The sequence below is a fragment of the Bos javanicus genome, chromosome 1 (assembly GCF_032452875.1).
Source record: "Bos javanicus breed banteng chromosome 1, ARS-OSU_banteng_1.0, whole genome shotgun sequence".
NCBI lineage: Eukaryota > Metazoa > Chordata > Mammalia > Artiodactyla > Bovidae > Bos > Bos javanicus.
In genome coordinates this window covers 67,119,651-67,142,796 of record NC_083868.1, presented here as the reverse complement: position 1 = coordinate 67,142,796, position 23,146 = coordinate 67,119,651, and the positions used below count along the sequence as shown (strand labels likewise).

The following is a 23,146-nucleotide window of genomic DNA, read 5'->3' as shown; positions in this document are numbered from 1 at the left end:
GATTTTATTCATTTTTTACAGGTTGCTTTTCCTCAGAGTTTTCATTTTTTTGACTTGTTCTCAGATGCTGATGACTCTGTTGAACTTGGAGGCTTCCTTCTTGTAGGAGAGTTTGCTTTTGTACTCACTTCAAATGTCTCTCTTAAACTAGTTAATTTTCCTAGTAAGCAAAAGAAACTACTTTGTAGGTGAACTGTGTTCCTTTCAGCTTTTCCTAAATAATCTGGCATGTCATTAATCGAAATTACTTGCCCTGGATACCAAAACCACAAGCAATTGAAAGGCTCTTGTCATTATTACAGGTGTGTTTCAGAGAGGAAACTGATTTGGTCCATAAGCCTACTATCTATCTATCTTGTTAGTTTCGACTTACATTACTCAAATCATTAGTGATCATTGGATATTTTGCTGATAGTTTCCTCATTAATAAACTAGAAAACCAAGGCGTCTCTGGCTGGGTTGTTGTAAGGAACAGCTAAGAGTATGTGAATAATCCTTTTAAAATATAAAGGCCTGTATAAATGTCAGGTTTCAACTCAGATTGAAAAGGGCTAGAACATTGGTTTGGGTAGTAATTTAATTACAGAGGTGATTTAAAATGAGTTTTTATTTTGTTATATTCAGTGTTTCAAAGTCTCCTGAACTTATCAGTTCAGTTCAGTTGCTCAGTTGTGTCCGACTCTTTGCGACCCCATGAACTGCAGCACGCCAGGCCTCCCTGTCCACCACCAACTCCCGGAGTCCACCCAAACACAGGTCCATTGAGTCAGTGATGCCATCCAACCATCTCATCCTCTGTCTTCCCCTTCTCCTCCTGCCCTCAATCTTTCCCAGCGTCAGGGTCTTTTCAAATGAGTCAGCTCTTTGCATCAGGTGGCCAAAGTTTTGGAGTTTCAGCTTCAACATCAGTGCTACCAGTGAACACCCAGGACTGATCTCCTTTAGGATGGACTGGTTGGATCTCCTTGCAGTCCAAGGGACTCTCAAGAGTCTTCTCCAACACCACAGTTCAAAAGCATCAATTCTTCACTCTCAGTTTTCTTTATAGTCCAACTCTCACATCCATACATGACCACTGGAAAAACCATAGCCTTGACTAGACGGACCTTTGTTGGCAAAGTAATATCTCTATTTTTTAATATGCTGTCTAGGCTGTCATAACTTTCCTTCCAAGGAGTAAGCGTCTTTTAATTTCATGGCTACAATCACCATCTGTAGTGATTTTGAAGCCCCCCAAAAATAAAGTCAGCCACTGTTTCCACTGTTTCCCCATCTATTTGCCATGAAGTGATGGGACCAGATGCCATGATCTTAGTTTTCTGAATGTTGAGCTTTAAGCCAACTGTTTCACTCTCCTCTTTCACTTTCATCAAGAGGCTCTTTAGTTCTTCTTCACTTTCTGCCATAAGGGTGGTGTCATCTGCATATCTGAGGTTATTGATATTTCTCCGGGCAGTCTTGATTCCAGCTTGTGCTTCCTCCAGCCCAGCGTTTCTCATGATGTACTCTGCATAGAAGTTAAATAAGCAGGGTGACAATATACAGCCTTGACATACTCCTTTTCCTGTTTGGAACCAGTCTGTTGTTCCATGTCCAGTTCTAACTGTTGCTTCCTGACCTGCATACAGGTTTCTCAAGAGGCAGGTCAGGTGGTCTGGTATTCCCATCTCTTTCAGAATTTTCCACAGTTTGTTGTGATGCACACAGTCAAAGGCTTTGGCATAGTCAATAAAGCAGAAAGAGATGTTTTTCTGGAACTCTCTTGCTTTTTCCATGATGCAGCAGATGTTAGCAATTTGATCTCTGGTTCCTCTGCCTTTTCTAAAACCATCTTGAACATCTGGAAGTTCATGGTTTACGTATTGCTGAAGCCTGGCTTGGAGAATTTTGAGCATTACTTTACTAGCGAGTGAGATTATAGTAAGGAGTTATCATGCAAAAAAAAGTCCCTTTAACTGTGGTGCTCCTAGTCTGGCCTCCCTGCTGCTGTAATATCAGTGTCCTAACTGGCTATCAGACCACTTTATTTCACATTTATAGGTTTTTTTTTAATATCCCCTTCTTTAAGTGTCTTCTACTATGAATTTACTGACATTCATTCATGTATCTTTGGACTGTGCTAATCAAATTGCTTTCCTGTTTCTTTCATTTTCCCATACCCCAAGTGATTGATTTATTTTTCTATATGACAGCTACCTTTCAGTAGACCCAAAAGCTTGAGAATCACAGCTCCATTTTTTGATGATTTTTAAATTGAGATTCTCATTCAAGTGGCATATCTCTAAATTTTTTTGCCCCCATATGTATGCTTCATTAAAGAATATTAAATAGGAGACAGAACAGGAGAAGGAAGTAAAGCTGAAGTTTAATTAAGAACTCTAAATAGGATTTTGAGAGTTCATTCTTGGATTTTAGGAGTTCATTCTTGGATTTCATCTTATTGAGCTTAAGAGTCAAGGTACCATAGAGATGTGTACAATTAATAATGTGCTGTATTTTTTGTTGGCCATAATTTCCTTCATACCTTTTGTTTACCAGTTTATTAACCTTTAGGAATGCTGTTTTTAAAAAAGTCTTACCTCTGTGCCTTGGTTTGAAGGCTGCTTATTTATTGGAATCTCTTATGGTCTAAAGCTGCCATTTCTGTTAGTTGTATGCCTGTTAACTCCTTTTGGTCTGCTTAATCATTTAAATTGTCTTCTGCCTTTTTCACTCTGCCTATATTTTATACATTTTACACTAATATTGTTTCCCCATTTCACTTTTCCTATTTTATAGAAATTATTTAATTTTTTATTAGATAATAAACATGGTATAAGGCTAAAGGTTACATAAAGGTTTTACTCTAATAAGTGTTTATCCTTCCTGTACTTGTTTCTGATTCACCTAGACCTCTCTATGTAAGTAGCAAATATTTACAGTTTATTATGATTCCTTTAAGAGATATCCTGTGCAATAAGTAAATTAATGCATATATTCTTTCTTAACCCTTTTGAAAAATACAGTACGGTACCAAACACTCCCTCATTCTTCTTATGGTCTCATGTCAGCTCTATCTTGATCTGAAATTTTAGACACCCAGAGTTCCTGATGAAGGTTATTTCTTTGGGAATTCTTCTATTAAATTAATATGGTATTTACCTGATAGATTATATTCAAATAATGATCTCAGATTCTTTTTTCATGCATAGAAAACATTCTTTTTTTTTTTAAGAAAACCTTATTGTTGTAAGTAAACCTATTAAATTCTACTAAGATAATGAAATTATTTTTATCTTTATAGTTTGAATCAGCTTGGGTACTGACAAATATTGCTTCAGGAAATTCTCTTCAGACCCGGATTGTGATTCAGGCAGGAGCTGTGCCTATCTTCATAGAGTTGCTCAGCTCAGAGTTTGAAGATGTCCAGGAACAGGTAAAAGATGAAACAAGTAAAGAGAAGCAGGTTAAAGAATACAGTTTTTCCCTGAGTCTTATATTCAAGAGTCTTAGTGTTACCACTTGGATACGACAGTCCATGGTTCTCACATGGAGTGTTCCAGAAATCTAAACATAACCTAAATAGGACGTTTCATAGTGAATATAGGCAGAACATCTCCTAGAAACATAACCGTTTTTCTATTCCAACCCTGAAATTCTTGAAGTCTTATACATTTAAGACCATGTAAGGTCTTACATTTTTTTTTTGTAATACTCTTTGGTGTTGATTGAAGTAGCAAGTCTTTGTTACTTTTGGCAGAAAATCACTTAGAAAAAATGCATTTTTAATTACTGCAAACTTTGTCAAACTCATAAATACAAATTGTTACTAAATGAGTATGATTTTATTCTACAATTTTATTAAGGTATAATCAACCTACGGTAAACTGCATATGGTTAAAGTGTATAATTTGTAAGTTCTAACATATGTATTTACCCATGAAAGATTATAGTCAAGATTGCTAGTATATCAACCTCCCAAAATTGAGTCAAGTTTTCTGCATTTTTATTGCTCTTAATTTCTTGGCTCACTGTTTTCTTTTGTAAGCAAGGTTAAAATACATTTTAAATCAGCTGAGTAAACCATTTGGATCTCTGCCATGTTCCAAGGGCTGCATGGAGTGTTACTTAAGACCCCCTAACGTAAAGAATATATATAAGAACTGGTACCTCTTTTTAATGACTTCACTACCATGAGTATATTCACATGTATACTTTTAATATTACTGATCTTCTACCAGTCCCATAACAGTTTCATTTGACTCCCTGATGAGTGATCTTAGAGGTGTTAATAGTTAATGTCCATGTACAATATGTTGATTAGCTACTGTATTATTTTGTAAAGAGTTTTTGTAGTATGTTTGCATCTTTTTTGAAAGAACTATGAAAAGATTAAACTCTGCAGCCTGTCATTAATGAATAATTCTTTCACAGGCCGTCTGGGCTCTTGGCAACATTGCTGGAGATAGTACCATGTGCAGGGACTATGTCTTAGACTGCAATATTCTTCCCCCTCTTCTGCAGTAAGTTTCTTTCTTTTTTGTGGGTAATAAAAATATGGGAAGTTCCTCAGAAACGAGTGCATCTTTGGAAATCATTTTGGATTTCCTAGTGTTGCTTTTCATTACAAATATTTTCTCACTAACTTGTTCAGCTCATTTCCTTGGGCACTGTCTCTTATTCAGGTGTGTAAAAAGAAGTGCCAATATTCTGAATTCTTTGTGTTAGAATTAAACTTTATTGTTCTGGAGAAGAGCTGTTTGAAGACATCTGTCTATCAATAGCATTAAGTTAAGGTTAAATATTTATCATATGCTATCAGAGAATTGATGCCCATTATATCATTTACCAATTGCATCATTATGCTTATAGGTTATTTTCAAAGCAGAACCGCCTGACTATGACCCGGAATGCAGTATGGGCTTTGTCTAATCTCTGTAGAGGGAAAAGTCCACCTCCAGAATTTGCAAAGGTAAGGATTATGCTTGTGGGAAATTGGCAGAAAAAGTACAGTTAAAAGAGTGTAGCAACCAATGTTAATGTGAATAGAAAGAATAATTTTTGATAAACTAAAATGTTAGAATTTTGTTTCTAGAAAACTAGGTCTTTGTTTTTGTTTGAATTTGGAATAAATCTTCACTGCCTGTAGAAAGCTCTGAACTAACCTTAAATGTGGCATTTTTTTTCATAACAAAGTATCTAAAATGTAGAATTTCCTAGCTTTAGCACTTAGGGAAATTACTTTATCTGTGATCCACAGAGAGTATTTTGATAAGGAATCCCACCCTTAGAATTGGTATATATTAAACTTTGCTCTTTGAAATTGTTTTCCTTGGGCATTGACTATTTCATCAAAGTAAACTGCAAGGTGGAAATGTCATTTGGCCACTTATTACGCCATCTCTAGAAGGATTAATCACTCCAGAAGTCACCAGGTGTGTGCCTGGTTGCTTTCTGGATCCCCACTCCTCACTTGCTTTTATTTTATTGAATTTCATAATCGTGTCACCTTTCCTTTACAGGTTTCCCCTTGTCTGAATGTGCTTTCTTGGTTGCTATTTGTCAGTGACACTGATGTACTGGCTGATGCCTGCTGGGCCCTCTCATATCTATCAGATGGACCCAATGATAAAATTCAAGCAGTCATTGATGCAGGAGTATGTAGGAGACTTGTGGAGCTGTTGATGTAAGATATCTTTAATAAAGTGTGTTCTTTTGTCTCTCCTACTAGTATTCTAGTTGCTGATACTCAAATATTAATGTATTATACTGATTTGTTGTGCTTTGTGCTACTGTCCTTTGTTACTTTGTTATATTCACATTAAATGTTTGTTTTTTTGTTTTGAGGGTTATAAAGAGCCTCTACTTGTCCTCTGTAAGCAGCCCTTCAGCAAAAACATTTGGAAAACTCTGATCTATTTAATTCTAGCTCATACTTAGTATTCTGAGACAAACCACTGGATGGCAAACATCTTTTGTCTCATGTAGTCTAGGCTCACTTAGTCTAAGCTCTTTAAAGCTTAACCTAGACTAATGTCAGACTTTGAATTTTATTTTGCTATATCTCTTTGGATCCCTTTCATTTATGAAGTAGAAGATATACTGATGGCATAACTAATTTGAGACTGTATTAATCAAATTTTTAGAAAATAACTATTGAAGGAAAAATTAGAGTGATAACATAATGGGGAAATAGTATAATTACAAGCCATGTGAAATTTATTGGAGTAAGTACAAAATAGATGGAAGGAAACATTGTCCCAAAGATGACACATCGAATGGATTAGATAATATAATATATAGAGTATAAAACTCTGGGATGATAGCTGGCTACAGACTGGGTACAGATCAGTAGCATAATGCTTTTGTGTATTAAAAGCAGTGTAATGCTGGAGGAGTCACAAGTACAGCATTCAGAATCTGGGAAGTAATCTTTTGTACTCTTTAATCACTTTTACTATATATTTTTACCATTTCTTGTTGGTCATCATATCTTAAATGTGAAGAAACTGGCATAGTTTTGAGAAGAGTGATCAATCTCATTAAACAGGAGAGAAAAGATATTTAAGGAAAGTTAAAGGATATTAACTTATTTAGCCTGAAGTCAAAACTTAATATCTGTCCTCAGATATGTAAAAGATTTTGGAGGGGGTTTTCAGACCACCAAGTTAGCAGAAGTTTAGTAAAAAGAGTTTAGTATTTGAAGTATGGAGCCTGACTCATTTTCAAGGTAGTTCAACTGTTGACATGTTTTTATTTCTGTGAAAATGAAATAATTTGTAAAACTTAAGTGGTATATAAATGTTACTGTTGCTATTATCTCAGCAACCATGGAAACCAAGAGGAAATGAAACCTGTTTTAAAGAATGAGAGGGAAAAGTTGGACTCTAGGTGATGAAATACTTGGGAAAGGTTTTTAGAAAAGATGTGTAGCTTTTATCCAAAAATATTAAATAAGGGAAAGACAGTCCTTCTTGGATACACCAAAAACATTTCCTCATCCTGATAGGGTTCCTTGTACCTTTCTGGTTTTAGCTCTAAGGAAAGGAATTTGCAGATGTTACTGTTGGATATAAGACATCTTTTCTTTTTATGGTTGCAGGCATAATGATTATAAAGTGGTTTCTCCTGCTTTGCGGGCTGTTGGAAACATTGTCACAGGAGATGATGTTCAGACGCAGGTATGAATAAATGGTAACTTTTTTTTCCTTCCAAAATAGCACATTGACCACACCCCCCCCCCCACCCCTCTCCATGAGTATGTTTCTGTTACAGTATTTTTAACTCCCTATTATTGGGGAGAATTGATAGTTTGTTTCATTAATGTTTGTTAAACGTTAGCTTTGGCAGCTACTTTCAATACCTTCACTACTTGTATCTCTGTCTTGATCTACTGCTTGTAGCAGTCTTGGGTTCCTGAGGAGCCTGGTGGGCTCCTTGGGGTCACAAAGAATCAGATACAACTGAGGGACTGGCCACACACACAATAGTGCAACTTATCCTTTTGGTTAGGTTTATTTCTCACTACTTCTACTTGAAGGGATTCCTGTGAGCATCAGAAGTTTCCAGTAGCATCCTTTCTTTCAGCTTCATCTCCTCTTCCCTGGTAGCTTCCTCCTTTCTGTACATGGTAAGTTTCCTAAGTGAGGAGGATCTTCCGTCCCAGTTCATAATGTGATCCTCTAATCCACTCAACTTTTATATCAAGATATGTCACTCATGGTGGATTCTTCTAGCTATTTTTATTCTTGATCCCTCAGATGCATTGGCATCATCTTTAAAATTATCTTCCTAGGCTTCTGTGATGTTGAAGTATTTTGGGTCTCCTGCCTCATTGACCATTGGTTTTTCTTTAGCAAGCTCCTTTACCTGTTCTTTTCTCTTTATGGGATTATCCTCTGTAGGGGATTAGGTTTCAGCTTTAGCTCTTTCTTAACCAGCTCTGACTTTCAGCAAGACATTTAATGTCTTTACTTTTCTACTCTATAAAATTAAGGAGACTTTGTTCTCAGTTGTCTTCCAGCTCTTAATATTTACTTTAAAATGATTCTGTCCACAGAGGAACTGTTGTTTTTCCTGGTATATCTGGCCCTCTGCTTATTTACGTTCCTGTCTTGGTGAATGACCCCAGCGGTCACCCAAGCCAAAAACCCGGACATTAGTTTGGTTACTGCCTTTCTTCTATCTTTCTTATCAGTCCCTAATGATGGTCATCTCTACTTACTCCTTGCAGTGCTTAGTTCACACATTTCTTACTGTACTATTCCCATGTCGCCAGAAGGATGCTTGTAACATGCAAATTTGATCGTCTCATTCTCTTAAAATCTTTTTATAGCCCCCGATTGTTCTTGGATAGTGTTCTAATATCCTTTAAAGTCTGGCACCTGTATAATGAAATGCTATGCAACAGAATGAAGAAACTATTAAGCATGTTTTAATACACAGAATGTTTTTCAGGTTCTGTTGTTCAAAAAGGAAAACGAGACACAGAATAGTGTGTAGCATACATTACTATTTGTGTAAGAGTGGTGGAGAGGAGAAAAAAACAATACATGTGTGTTTGTAATTGCATAAAATTTCTCAGGAAGCACACACACGAAGCTAATAACATGGTTGTCTCTGTGGTTAGCTGGGGTATAGGAATGGAAAGGAAGCTTAAAACTATATAGTCCTTTTTATTTTCTGAATTTTAAAACCATATCAGTGTATTTGCTATTGAAAGTTTTTCTACCCCTTCCCATGCCATGCTCTATGCTTTTGCCATGTCATGTTTATTCCTGTGTAATAGCTGTGACACACCCGGATTCTGAGATTTAACACAGAGCTTGCTTCCCTTGGCATGGAATATATGTCTCCATCCCCCATCCCTGCTCTGACCAGTCCCTCACACAAACTCGCACTCTGCCATTAATGTCTTGTCATTCTTCAAGTCTTGCTATTAATTTTCTCTGAGAAGCTAACTCTTAAATTAGGTACTCCCTCCTTTGTTTCATCTGTCATAGCACTTACCACTGTATAACTGTCTGCTAGATTGTAAGCTTATAGAAGTGGAACTGTGTCAATCTTGTTCACTTTTGTTCTTCTATAATTGTCCCAGGCACAATGTATAGAGACTCAAAAAATATTTACCACATAAATGAAGTTCTGAATCTATATATAGTTCTGATCTCTCTCAAGTTCCAGTAACATGTTTCCAGTACCTGTCTCATTTATCTTCTCACCCACAAAGTGAGTTCCAAGTTTTGATTTTTCCCACTTCAATTAATGGTACGATTTATTTACCCACTCTTGAAACTTTGCAGTCATGTTTGGTGTCTCCATCTCTCATACTTTTTTTTGATAGCAAGTCAGCATGTCTTATGGGTTCTTGCATTTTTATTGAATTTTGGCTGTGCTGGGTCTTTGTTGCTTTGTGTGGTCTTTCCCTAGTTGGAGCACACAGGGGCTGCTCTTCATTTTGGTGTGAGGGCTTCTCATTGCAGTGGTTTCTCTTGTTGTGGAGCACAGGCTCTAGGTGTGCAGGCTTCAGTAGTTGTGACATACAGGCTCAGTAGGTTGCGGCTCGTGGGCCCTAGAACATGCAGGCTTCAGTGATTGCAGCATGCAGGCTCTAGAGCCTGGGCTCAATAGTTGTGCACAGCCTTTGTGGCATATGGAATCTTCCCAACCAGGAATCAAACTCATATCCCCTGCATCATTGCAGGCAGAATCTTACCCACTGCGCCCCCAGGCAAGTCCTTTCATCGTTTCTAGGTCCACACCTGATTACCTTAGTTTGGGCCCTGTTTTCTCACATACAGTGGTTGTTGCTATACCTACCGTATTTATCCTCCTGCTCTCTCAGGCATTTACCCCTCTCGGTGTATTCTTCCTGCTGCTGCTGCTGCTAAGTCACTTCAGTCGTGTCCGACTCTGTGCAACCCCATAGATGGCAGCCCACCAGGTTCCCTCGTCTCTGGGATTCTCCAGGCAAGAACACTGGAGTGGGGTGCCATTGCCTTCTCTGGTATTCTTCCTAATAACTGCTTAATCTTTTCTAAAATAACTGTTCACAGTATTTTCCTCCTAGAAACATTGAGCTTTAATGGCTATGAGATAAAGAACCTTGAAAGACTTAGGAATTTGCACTGCAGTGTTTTAGTTTCATTTTTCTTTCTAGCCTCCTGTTAATTTTTTGGGTACAGAACCTTTCCTTAATAGTTTCACTGATGTTTTCTTAATTCAGTACTTTGTGGTAGCCTACCAGATTTCATTTCTAATCCTTCCATATGCTGTATCCTCCCTCTTCTTTGCTTATAAAACTCTGTGTTTCAAAGTGTTTCCCCCCACCCCCTCCCATGAAGTCTTTTTTTTTCTTACTATTCTTTCTCAAGTAATTCTTTAACTTCTGACATACTTGTTTTCCACACCACATCAGCATTTAACATATTGCTTTGTGACTTTTTTATACTGTTATTTGGAATGACAGTACTTGTTAAACTACAAGTTTTGTTACTTTTTGAGTTAATAGGCAAAAATTGGCTTCATTTTAATTTTCATTTCTTTGTGAGGTAATTTGCTATTAAAATTGTAGTTTCTCTTATCAGTTTACATACTAAAGACAGCAACCTTTTCTGTTGCAAAAGCTTTTTCACATTGCTGTGCATTTTAGTTTTCATGAATTTCTTGACATACAAAAATTTCTATTTGGTAAAATTTTAATTTTTCCCCTATAATTTCTTTTACTGTTTTTAATGCTTATAAAGTCCTTCACTGTCCTCCAAACCAGCTGTTAACTGCCTAATTTATATTAATATTTTCTTCTGCTTTATGGTTTCTTTTTTATATTTACTCTTTAAATAGGTTGCAAATTTATTTTAGTAACTGTTTGGGGTTAAGGATTGATTTAAAATTTTTTTTCAACTAGTTACCCCTTATTCTAGTTGTCCTTGTTGTTCAGTCTGTCACTTAAGTCATGTCCAACTTTTTGTGACCCCATGAATTGCAGCATACCAGTCTTCTCTGTCCTTTACTATCTCCCTGAGTTTGCGCAAACTCATGTCCATTGAGTCAGTGATGCCGTCCACCCATCTCATCCTCTTTCACCCTCTTCTCCTCTTGCCCTCAATCTTTCCCAGCATCAGTGTCTTTTCCAGTGAGTCAGCTCTTCGCATCAGGTGGCCAAAGTATTGGAGCTTCACGTTTAGCATCAGACTTTCCAGTGGATATTCAGGACTGATTTCCTTTAGGATTGACTGGTTTCATCTTCTTGCAGTCCAAGGGAGTCTCAAGTCTTCTCCAACACCAGTTTCAAAGTGTCAGTTCTTTGGCGCTTAGCCTTCTTTATGGTCCAACTCTCACATCCATACATGACTACTGGAAAAACTGTGGCTTTGACTATATGGACCTTTGTCGGCAAAGTGATATCTCTGGTTTTAAATACGCTGTCTAGGTTTGTCCTAGCTATTCTTCCAAGGAGCAAATGTCTTTTAATTTTGTGGCTGCAGTCACCGTCCGCATTGATTTTGGAACCCAAGAAAATGAAATCTGACAATTTCCACATTTTCCCCATCTATTTACCATGAAGTGATAGGACCAGATGTCATAATCTTAGGTTTTTGCATGTTGAGTTTTAAGCCAGTTTTTTTCACTCTCCTCTTTGATCTTCATCAAGAGGTTCTTTAGTTTTTCTTCACTAGAACCATCTATTAAATAAGACTACTAGTCAGTTAATCCTTTCTTGAAGAAAAAAGTATATATACTTAATTCTTGATAAATACTTGCATTTGTTTCTAGACTAGATATGCTGTTCTCTTCTTTAGGGGCTTCCCTTGTGGCTCAACTGGTAAAGAATCCACCTACAGTGCAGGAGATGTGGGTTCGATCCCTGGGTTGGGAAAATCCCCTGAAGAAGGGAAAGGCTACCTACTTCAATATTCTGGCCTAGAGAATGCCATGGACTGTATAGTCCGTGGGGTCACAAAGAGTTGGACAGGACTGAGCAACTTTCACTTTTCTTTGATGATTGATTCTTGAGCCTGTCACATATCATTTTAATCATTATAACTATGATTTTAGTTTCCGGTAGAGTAGATTCCCTTGTTCACTTATATTTGTCTTACTTTCTTCACCTTTGTAAGCTGTTTAATAGCTGGGGGCATGTATTTTCAATCTTTGTATCCTGTAAAGCACCTGGTATTCTTAACTAAGTATATATTGATTTCTGAGACCACTAATTAATTTCTGGCCACTTACTGGAAAGATATTTTAATATGCTATAGGCATAGTAAAGTGAATAAGGCACAGTGTGCTATATGTTATGTTTAGCAGTTGTGAGTATATATAATGAAATTGCTTTGATAATCTTAGAAATGAATTCTTATTAGCAGTGAATACTTTTTTACATATATAAAGTTAAGTCTAAAATTTCAAGGAGAGATTATTTTTTTTTTGCCTGTATTTTCCTAAAATAAAGTATGTGAGTTAGAGATTTACTTCTGTTTGGATCAATACAATAAGTAACCTTTTCAAACTTTTCCTTTAGGTAATTTTGAATTGCTCAGCTCTGCAGAGTTTGTTGCATTTGCTGAGTAGCCCAAAGGAGTCTATAAAAAAGGAGGCGTGTTGGACAATATCTAATATCACAGCTGGAAATAGAGCACAGATCCAGGTAATCTCATATCACGCTTCTTTATTCTATATTTTTATTATTTAAGGGTTTTTTCAGACAGCATTTAAAGTGTATATTTGTGTGTGTGTGTATATATATATATATTTTTTTTTTTTCATTATTGCCTTGGAGACCACTAATTTCCACTGCTATCTTATTCAGTCTACTACTTAGTTTTTTTATTGCATTGTAGAGGTTAAGTCTTTTGAAACTTACACTTAGGCTTTGGTTTTTTCTCTTTGCCTTAAATATTTGATAATTTGCCAAGATCTGAGACGTAGTATCTTGTATTTTCAAAATGTTTTGATGGACTTTATGCTAAGTAGATTGGCTTTTTACTCTTGCCAGTAAACATTTATTTATTTTTTAATATTTATTTTTTAATGGACTCGTGTTAGATTGCTTCAGTTTTTCACGACTCTTTGGGGACCTAGTTTTCTCTAAATGGTTATCTGCCCTTGATTTTTGTTCTTATATTAGTGGGAGAGTGACCCAACAGATACAGTAGGCCAAATGTTTCAGGATAGACCATGAGAAAGGCTGAAACAACAAGGTAGAACAGATGTACCATAGACTTTGAGCTGAGTAGAATTGTAGAAGTCATCTAATCCAACATTCTTGATTAAAGATGAAACTGAGGCTCAGAGAAATAAAATGATTTGCTCACAGATACCTTCAGTAAATGACAGAGCCAAGATGAAGCATCTTTTCACTAAACTTTACTGATTTCCTTCAGTGGTACAATAGAAAGAGTTCTTGACCAGGAAAACATTGTTAGTCATCCCCCAGAAGGCTGTAAGGGACTGAGATTTATAGCTATGGCAATTTATAGCATGTTTTTAGCTGTAGTTTATTGTCTGCTACCATCAAGCTCTAATGTAGAATTCCTCAGTTTTTTGATAAAGGAAATGATAACCCATTTTAGGTTCTTGAACTGAGGAGAAACATGAAGAAAGCAATTTGAGGAAGACTACTTTAGTATATGCTGCTGCTGCTAAGTCGCTTCAGTCGTGTCCGACTCTGTGCGACCCCATAGACGGCAGCCCACCAGGCTCCCCCGTCCCTGGGATTCTCCAGGCAAGAACACTGGAGTGGGTTGCCATTTCCTTCTCCAATGCATGAAAGTGAAGTTGCTCAGTCATGTCTGACTCTTCACGACCCCATGGGCTTCAGCCTACCAGGCACCTCCGCCCATTGGATTCTCCAGGCAAGAGTACTGGAGTGGGGTGCCATTGCCTTCTCCTTAGTATATGAGAGGGACTGAATAAAAGTACTCTAACAAAGGGCTCTTCTGGTAATCTGGGTGGGAGGTTGTGGCTTGGAGTAAAATAGTGGCAGTGCTAAAGGAAAAGATGAATTTAGGATGTTCTGAATTGAGAATGTAAGGGAGATTTGGTGACTGATTGAATTTAGAATGAATAAATAAAAACAAAACAGCCTTTTGAACTAGAGAGGTTTGAAAAAAGACCTGATAGAGCAGATGACATGTTTAAGGTGGATAGCAGATGTACACTGAGCCCTCAGCCACCTTGAACTGGGATTCCAGTGAGAAATGGGGACTGGAGCTGTAGAACACACATGTGAGAGTGGATGCTATGAAAGAAAGGAGAATGGCAGAGGAACAGAGAATTGAACCTTTAAAATTTGTTATTGTGAATAGAATAAGAGAGAACAATAAAAGAGAAAAGAACCCATGTAGAAGAGAAAACTAGGAGATTACAGGGTCACAAACTTCAGGGAGGATGTTAGTGTAACTAAGTATAGTCAAAAAGTTTGGGATAATGAGGAATTAACTCCTTCTGGTGTATCTTTAATAGGGGAGGGGCGACATTAGTAAAACTAGCTGAAAAGTTATAAGTAGCATCATGAACATTTTTACAACTCTTGTAATTTCCTTTTCTTTAATTTTTTTTCTTTAATTTCAGACTGTGATAGATGCCAACATTTTCCCAGCCCTCATTAGTATATTACAAACGGCTGAGTTTCGGACAAGGAAAGAAGCTGCTTGGGCCATCACAAATGCAACTTCTGGAGGATCAGCTGAACAGATCAAGTAAGTACTAGCCAAGTAGTGTCTTGTAAAGAAAATCATTCTGTTTCCCAGTTACGAATGCTCAACTCTGGCCTCTTGGAAGATTGTTATCAATTTCATAATTAGACTGAAATGTATATTTGATTTCTTAATATTTCGCCCATTCTTTATTGCTAAAGATAATTCTGGGATGTGAGAAAGAAGGCATAGTTGAGGTTTGAGGCCATCGAAATACTTATAGGGGTGGCTTGAGCCTACTCTGAAAGCTGCCTAATCAAAAACATTATGGGTAGTCCAGTAGGTTACTTGTAGAATTCTTAAGAGTGCAACTTTAATAGCTAACTTGCTATTTCTTATTTAGATGTCTTAATAATAGAAATGCACAGGCTTGAAAGAGAAGTATGAAAGTGCCAAATTCAGTAGAGGCAAGTCTCCTAAAGTACTATTATTCAGTAAAGGGAGAGATCTGTATTAAATTGAGACTTAAATGGCCCCTAGAGCAGCAACTTAAAACCTTAATGGCTAGAGAATGCATAAATATGGATAGGAATCAATTCCTCTAAAGAATATCATATAATCAAATGCTTAATTATGGATATATCCTGCCTTAATGTACTTTGGGGAATTCAAATGAGGAGAAGATGGTTACCAATGAGTGTTAAACCATTCACCTTTTCTACATATGTAACATGGGGGAAACATAGCTACTTCTGATATTGTTTCTTTGTGGATTAAGTGTAGGTGCTCAGCCAGTGCTGAGTTTTAGTGCTGTGTTGGAATTTCAACAAAGTAGTCCTAAGATTTCAGAAATTGATCAGTTACAGAAAATCAGAAGTATATACCTGAAATAATACAATTTAAATAGATTAACACGTGCAGTAGCTATTTCAGTAAAGTTCATCATGTATAGGTTAGCCAAGGGAACTTCAAATGGTCTTTAGAACGTATTTGTATGAGATTGGGTCTTTTTTAATCTTCAAAATTCTGGTTTGGAGTACTATGATTTTTAAATATGTCACCACCAGATGGCAGTAATATGAAGTAATATAGAAGTTATTAGAACAGTTGATGGGGCTTCCCGGGTGGCTCTCGTGATAAAGAACCTGGCTGCTAGTGCAGGAGACGTAAGAGACGTGGGTTCAATGCTGGGTCGGGAAGATCCCCTAAGGATGACACAACAACCCACTCCAGTATTCTTGCCTGGAGAATCCCATGGACGGAGGAGCCTGGTGGGCTACAGTCATGGGGTCGCACAGAATTGGACATGACTGAAGCAACTTAACATGCACACATGCAGAACAGTTGACAGTCAAGTTTTATGTTCAGATTCAGATTTATAATTATTGTCACTATATATTATACCAGTATGTTTTCTTAATTGACATGTATATATTTTAAAGACATTTAAAAAATACTATGGTATCCATCCGGAAGTATTCAGGGTGTTTTGCTCTGTTAGGAATGGAATGGCTTCTATCCCTTTTTAAAATTCAGCATAGGTATTTGTAATAATGAAGTTAATTACCAATCTCCTAGCCATTTTTTCTTAATTAAAGAGTTATATTGAAAGATTATTATGAAAATATTACAGTCTAAATTATAGAAAATAAACTGACTTTATTACTGATAAAAGACATCTATGTGGCTTTTGCTTATTCTTGAGAAGACAAGATTTAGATGCAAGAACCAGTTAAGAATAACTTGGGACGTATTCATAATTTTAGGTTAAATATAATCAAATGCTAATACATACTACAGTTCTTAAAACTGAAGGATAAATAATGTTGCCTGGAATTAAAGTTTCATAGAAGAGATGAAATTTGCCATTTGAGTAGAAATTTGGTAGTTTTGGAGGAGAGAATATCATGAAGGAATGTGCACAGTAAATGTTATTGGAAGAGGCAAATCAATCTCTCTATAGGGGATGAGGAATTTAATGATAGATAGACTTTGAAAACTGAGATGAAGGCATTAATCTTGGATATTGGGAAGACTTTGGAGTGTCTTTAATATTAAAAGTGATACGAAGAAGACAGTGATTTGAGGAGAGGAAAGACAGCAGTTAAGATGCCTTTGTAATATTAATAGTTTAGTACATAGTGATGGCCAAAATTACGGTAATAGCTGCAAGGACTTGGACTTCCCTCGCAGTCCAGTGGTTAAGACTCCACTGCTTCCACTGCAGGGCATATAGGTTTGATCCCTAGTGGAAACTAAAGATCCCGCATGCTGTGTGAGCAAAATATGTATATAATAGCTGTAGCAGTGAGGTACAGGTCTAAATATAGGAAAGAAAGCTATAGGATTTGGTAATAGATCGAAAAGGAAAGGAAAGAGCCAAAGACTGAAGAAAAAAGTGATGCTTTTGATAAAAATTAGGACACAGAAGAAGCAAAATCCTGTCTTAAGAGAGATGGTTTAAGACACGGTTAAGTTTGTTGCTCATCAGAAATTTTCTTAATGAAAGCCTTTCCTGACACAGAGCCACCTAGCATCAGTGATTGCTTTATCACTGACTGCTTTATCCAAGTGTTTGACATACACCATTCACTGGAGCCAGTTCCAGACTTGAACCATGCTTTTCTCAAAGTGGCATCTCCCAACAGCCCACCTCCCCTGGTCCTCTGTTTTGATGAAGGTTACTTTGGCGAAACTTGTATCAATAGTGAAACACCACTATGGTGGTCTTTAAGTCTCCAAAAATGAGTGATTGCAGCAGAAAATAGCACCTTAAATTCCTCTGATCTTGTAAGGAGGTATAATTTAAATGGCTAGAATTGGGAACCCAGAACTCATTGAATGAACTGTGTCAAAATACAAGAAGTACTAATACCATGCTTTTGCAGATAAAATCTGCTCACATCTTCAAAACTCTGAATTTACTTATTAGCACATTTTTTCGTAGTTTTAAAATAGTTTTAGTCAGTATTTATTCATTTAATTATATACAAGTTCTAGAAGTTTTTTTATAACTTAAAATTTGTTTTTAATCCCGAATCAAGTTTTCAGTACACTGGTTTTCATAATAAGAGATTTTACAACCAGACAGTATTACAAAAGTAATGAGGTTTTAAAAGAAAATATAAGGATTAGAGGTCACCGAACTAAGATTTCTAGTGGGGAGAGGAGATCACATCAAACGTAGACCAGGATCAAGCTTGAGGACAATTTGGAGATTCTGAACAAGTCTCTGAAGTATCCAATTGCTGTTGCCTGTATAGGTCAGTGGAGTTTAATTGCAGACATGTAAATCATCTGTTTAAGTAACTACTTTTAAAATTTTGCTGGTGTTTAATGACAGACTTAGTGTGGTTCCCAGATTTTTCTACTTGAGGAAACTAAGACACAGAGAGATCAGATAACTTGTCCAAAGTCATCCTGCTTATATGTAGCACAGCGGGATATAATAGTGGTTATCTATGGATACTTTTTATTTTTCTTTATGCTTTTCTATGATTTTTCAAGTTTGCAGCAACTAATATAATCTAAGAAGGCTTTTTTTTTTTTTTTAAGAGAAACAATTATATAGATATGTTGAAGGAATGGTTAACAGGTTTTAGTGACTAAAAACTGTGCTGTAAAGGAAGGGGAAATGGTCAGAAATGGCTATAGGCCTATGTAGTCTGTATTTGAGTGACCTAGCCTGTCGAAGGACATATCATCTAAATTATCAGTAAATATTTAAGTAAAATTATGCATGATACTATTAAAGTCATTCCATAGTAAATAATAAAGCTAAATATGATATAAATTTAAAACAATTAAGGCTTTTAAAAGAAGAGAAAAATTGAGATGATAGTAAAAGTTCCTGTATACTTGGTAAATTTCTTCTAGTAAAAGCTTGCTTTAGTATGGTTACATTTGTTACAGTAGAACCAGTACTGATACATTATTAGCTTAAATTCATATTTTATATTGAGGATTATTATTTGTGTTGTACAATTACAGATTTTGATGAATTTTCCCACCATTGTGTATCATTCACTGCTCTAAAAGTCCCCTCTTCTTCACCTGTTCATCACTACACCCTTAACCCCATCCCTAAAATCCCTGGCAACCACTATTCTTTTCTGTTGCCTTTATAAAAGTTTTATATTTTCCAGAATGTCATATATTTAGAATCACACAGTATGGAGTCTGTTCAGACTAGTTTCTTTCATTTAGCAATATGCATTTAAGGCTCCTTCACATCTTTTCTTAAAAGATAGCTCATTTTATTTTTATCACTGAATCCCTGGTGGCTCAGTGGTAAAAAATCCACCTGCCAATGCAGGAGACATGGGTTTGATCCCTAGGTGGGGAAGATCCCCTGGAGAAGGAAATGGCAACTGACTCCAGTATTCTTGCCTGGGAAATTCCATGGACAGAGGAGCCTGGTGGGCTATAGTCCTTGGAGTTGCAAAAGAGTTGGACACAACTTTGTGATTATATAGGAACAGTATTCCATTGTCTGGATACACTATAGTTTATTCATTCACCTGAGTTAGGAATAAAATTCCTGTAGATATTCTTGTACAGGTTTTTGTGTGGACATAAATTTTCATCACAATTGGGTAAATATCTGGGGGGTGTGATTGCTGGGTCATATGGAAAGCTTTCTTAAAAAAAAAAAAAAAAACTGTCAAGCTGTTTTTCACTGTGGTTATCTTTTCTATTCCCACCAGCAAAAAATGAGATGTTGTCTCAAGCAAAAAAAAAAAAAAAAAAAGGATGTTGTTTCTCCACATTCTTGTCAGCCTTTGGTATTATCAGTGTTTTGGATTTTATCCACTTTAACAGATGTGTGGGGTCATCAGTTTTGATTTGCAGCCTCCCGATGACACATGTTGAGTGCCTTTTCATGTTTATTTGCTATCAGTGTCTCTGGACTTTTTTGGACAAGGTGTAGGTTGTATGGTTCAACGAGTGTCTACTTTTATTTCTTGAGTGAATTTGAGGATTTTCCTTCCACCAAAAGTTTTATGAAATTAAAAGCTTTGTTTGACTGAATTGTTCTATCAATTTAGGTACCTTGTAGAACTGGGCTGTATCAAGCCACTCTGTGATCTCCTCACAGTCATGGACTCTAAGATCGTACAGGTTGCCCTGAATGGCTTGGAAAATATCCTGAGGCTTGGAGAACAAGAAGCCAAAAGGAATGGCACTGGCATTAATCCTTACTGTGCTTTGATTGAAGAAGCTTATGGTAAGCGAGATTAATAGATGTCCTGAAATTATTTTTTTCTTTTTCTCCGTACTTTTCTGGCCTGTTCACATCTGTCATTAGCAAACTCATACAAAAAATTTCTCCTATAAATATTTAGTATGCAAGATTGGAAAACATGCATTGTAGATGTGAAGAGAAGCAAGTATCCTAAGTTTAGCACTTTTTACATTGGACTGTTAGGATCTTCTGTTTCCTGATGCTGCCTGCCATTATGATACTTTTGTATTCTTCTAGTACATCTGAACCTCAAGAGCACCCATATCTACTGTAGACAACACCCCATTCCACTCCTTTTCTAAGATTTTAGACTTCTGATTTTGCATTGCATTTCCCAGTTCCTGTGCTTCTAACTGTAAAGATTTCTAGTTTCATTAGAAGCAGTTGAGTCACGATCTGCCTTTTGGTTTCCTCATTCTTCCAATCTCAGTTCTAACTGTACCTTTAATCATTGGTTTACCATTGTACTTGATAACTTTTACGTTCCCTAAGTGCACTCTAAGGTCTGTTTATTCCTAAGATTGGAATTAGGGGTCATACGGCACAGTCATCTTCAGATTTATCAGATAATGCAGAATTGTTTTCTAAAATGACTTTAACAGTTTACCACTTCGTAAAAGGCTTGATTGTAAAAACTATATTCCTGCATAGTGTAATAAGTTTTGAAATGTATAAAAAGACAAATATTCCTTTACCCAGATATTTTGCTATAGATATCTTGTTAATTTTTGGATATGTGTGTGTGTGTGTGTGTGTATGGTTTTTAATATGTATATGTATTTTTTTTTCCTGAGCACTGTTAACATTTATTTCCAGTATTGCTGTAGCCTTTAGATTGCTTATAAGCTGTAGGTAAAAGAAAGCCTAGCTCAGATGTACTTAAACTTAGTAAAGGGAGTATGTGTTGGCTAGTTCTGCTTGGACTTCTTCCTTAAAGCAATATAAATTGATTCTGGCTGATTGATTTATGGATGTTACACCTTTGTTGAAATGATAATGGTTAGCTCAGAGCCTGGATAGCTAGAACCAGAGCTAAGAATAAACTTAGGCCACAGACATAGTCCAGTAGGAAAACTTCTGCTTCTGGCCTTAGGTGCAGGATGATGTGACTGTTACAGAAACTGCTGCTTCTGGGGACTGGCTGTTGCTTGCACACACATTTAAGATGTCAGTTTGCAATACTTCTTTTCAGTTGTAACTGGAGGAGTATTTTCTGTGTTGTTGCAAAATGCTTATGAGAAGTAAGTAGAGAATCTTCCTTTACATCAGAGAAACAAACATGGCAAAATACAGTTTTATTAAAATTTCTAACAGATTTTAAAAAAATTCTTCATTTTAGGCCTGGATAAAATTGAATTCTTACAGAGTCATGAAAACCAAGAGATCTACCAGAAGGCCTTTGATCTTATTGAGCATTACTTTGGGACCGAGGATGAGGACAGCAGCATCGCACCGCAGGTTGACCTCAGCCAGCAGCAGTACATCTTCCAGCAGTGTGAGGCGCCTATGGAAGGTTTCCAGCTTTGAAGCAGTCTCTGCTTTCATGTCCCTGTGTCAGCCCAGGCTGCCCAGTCAAGTCCTCTGTGGAGCCCACAGTCCTCATGGAGCTAACTTCTCAAATGTTTTCCATAATACTGTTTGCGCTCATTTGCTTGCCTTGCGCACCTGCTCTCTTACACACATCTGGAAAACCTTTGGCTCTCTGTGGTGGAATACCCTTCTAATAAAAGGGTAATAACCAGAACGGCCCACTCTGTTATGGAAAACCCTAGGCTTTCGAGATCCGCACTTACATATTATAGAGTCATGGGAATATGCACATGTTAATGTGGCTCCCTTTTTTTTTGTGGGGGAAAAAGAGGACTCCTCATTCCCTTTAATGTGGGAAAAAATACTGACATTAAAAGATGAGACTAAATCTTTACTTTGAATTTCACACAACTGCTTGCAACAAGGGAAATGTTTAGACCTGTTGTGTACTTCAGAGTACTTTCAGGAGTTCCTCCACAGTGAACCCTTGGATTAACTGGTGGCTTTTTCTAGCCACATTTGCATTAATCCTTACTGAGATTGGATGGTTTTATTTCCTCTATTGATGCCATTCTCCACAGATAGTAAACCATCCGCTCCCTCACCTTCAGCCTTCAGTGAATGTGCTTCTAGTTGTCAGGAATGCTGAAGAATTAACTTTGACTCTTAAATGTGATACTGGTTTGAAGATTCCCTTAGAGCAGAAAGGAGAGGGGCACATATTAATTTGTATGGCTATTGCTTCTCTTTGGTCTTACATGTCTTAGGATTTGGAAGTGGTACAGTTCTAATACTGGTATGAAGATTTAGAATCCTTAGTGATCAAAACCGTATCCTGTAATTCAATAAAAAAGTTAAAAACAGAAAAAAAAAAAAACCCTCTGATTTTCCCAAACTTAACCAGTGTGACTAGGGCTGTTTCTGCATTAAAACAAATGTTTCAGGCTTTGTGGTCCTGATCAAGGTCCTCATTAAATTGGAGTTCACCCTAGGTGCTGTTCCCTTCTGTGACTGGCAAATAAATACGCTTCTAAAGGTTACTTAGGGATTATTTTTTTTCCTTAGTTAGGTGCAGCTGGATTCTAGTGTATTCATGCTGCACATAAGTAGCATCCTTATTTTCAATGACCATCTTCTGGACAGACCTGTTTAACCCAAATAAGGGCAGTGATCTTTTTCTTATGACCTCATTGTTCCCTAATCATTTCATCTCCTACTAGTACTGCCCAGTCAAGTCCTTTCCATAAAATAAAAAGTTTCTACCTTCTGGCTCATTTAATGACTACAACCTCTACCTGCAAATGGCGCTTCCAGTACTGTCTTCAGTGATCCACATTTGTGCTCGGACTGGAATGAGAAAAATAAGCTTAATTGCCAAGAGAACTGCAACTGAGTTCAATACGATTTCTTGGTGCTAGTTGGCCATCTTGACTCAATGTTGGGACATATTATCAGAGAAGATTTTTTGTTGATGTGCTGTTCAAAATGAATTCTGAAGGAAAGTTGCTCAGTTCTTTTTCAGAGAATATCCTTTTAAACCTCTTTAATCTTGTCCTCTTCTAGAATTCATTATAACCCCAAAGTGTAACTATTTGAAAGTTCCCCTGACAAGCTGTTATATCTCTGGTAAATCCTGCTGAACATTAGGGATATTCAGAGCTTTCATACCTCATCATGTTGTTTAAACCACCAACTTACGTGATCTGATTTAAACTTTAATAAGAAATCCACTTCATTCAAAATAGAAAGATAC

The 23,146-nt window shown here is 36.8% G+C and overlaps 1 protein-coding gene across 2 annotated transcripts in view; it reads left to right on the top strand.

Annotated features, from left to right (window-relative positions):
• The window catches only part of KPNA1 (karyopherin subunit alpha 1), a 68,638-nt gene extending 45,971 nt beyond the window's left edge, over positions 1–22,667 (top strand). For both annotated transcript variants that reach the window (XM_061405859.1, XM_061405776.1), the window contains 9 exons: positions 3,284–3,415; positions 4,414–4,502; positions 4,852–4,951; positions 5,502–5,665; positions 7,082–7,160; positions 12,503–12,628; positions 14,554–14,681; positions 19,667–19,845; positions 21,203–22,667. In XM_061405859.1, the coding sequence (XP_061261843.1) occupies positions 3,284–3,415; positions 4,414–4,502; positions 4,852–4,951; positions 5,502–5,665; positions 7,082–7,160; positions 12,503–12,628; positions 14,554–14,681; positions 19,667–19,845; positions 21,203–21,390 (1,185 nt within the window). In that variant the 3' untranslated portion in view covers positions 21,391–22,667. The remainder of the gene's footprint in view (positions 1–3,283; positions 3,416–4,413; positions 4,503–4,851; positions 4,952–5,501; positions 5,666–7,081; positions 7,161–12,502; positions 12,629–14,553; positions 14,682–19,666; positions 19,846–21,202) is intronic.
• The last annotated feature ends 479 nt before the right edge of the window (positions 22,668–23,146 follow it).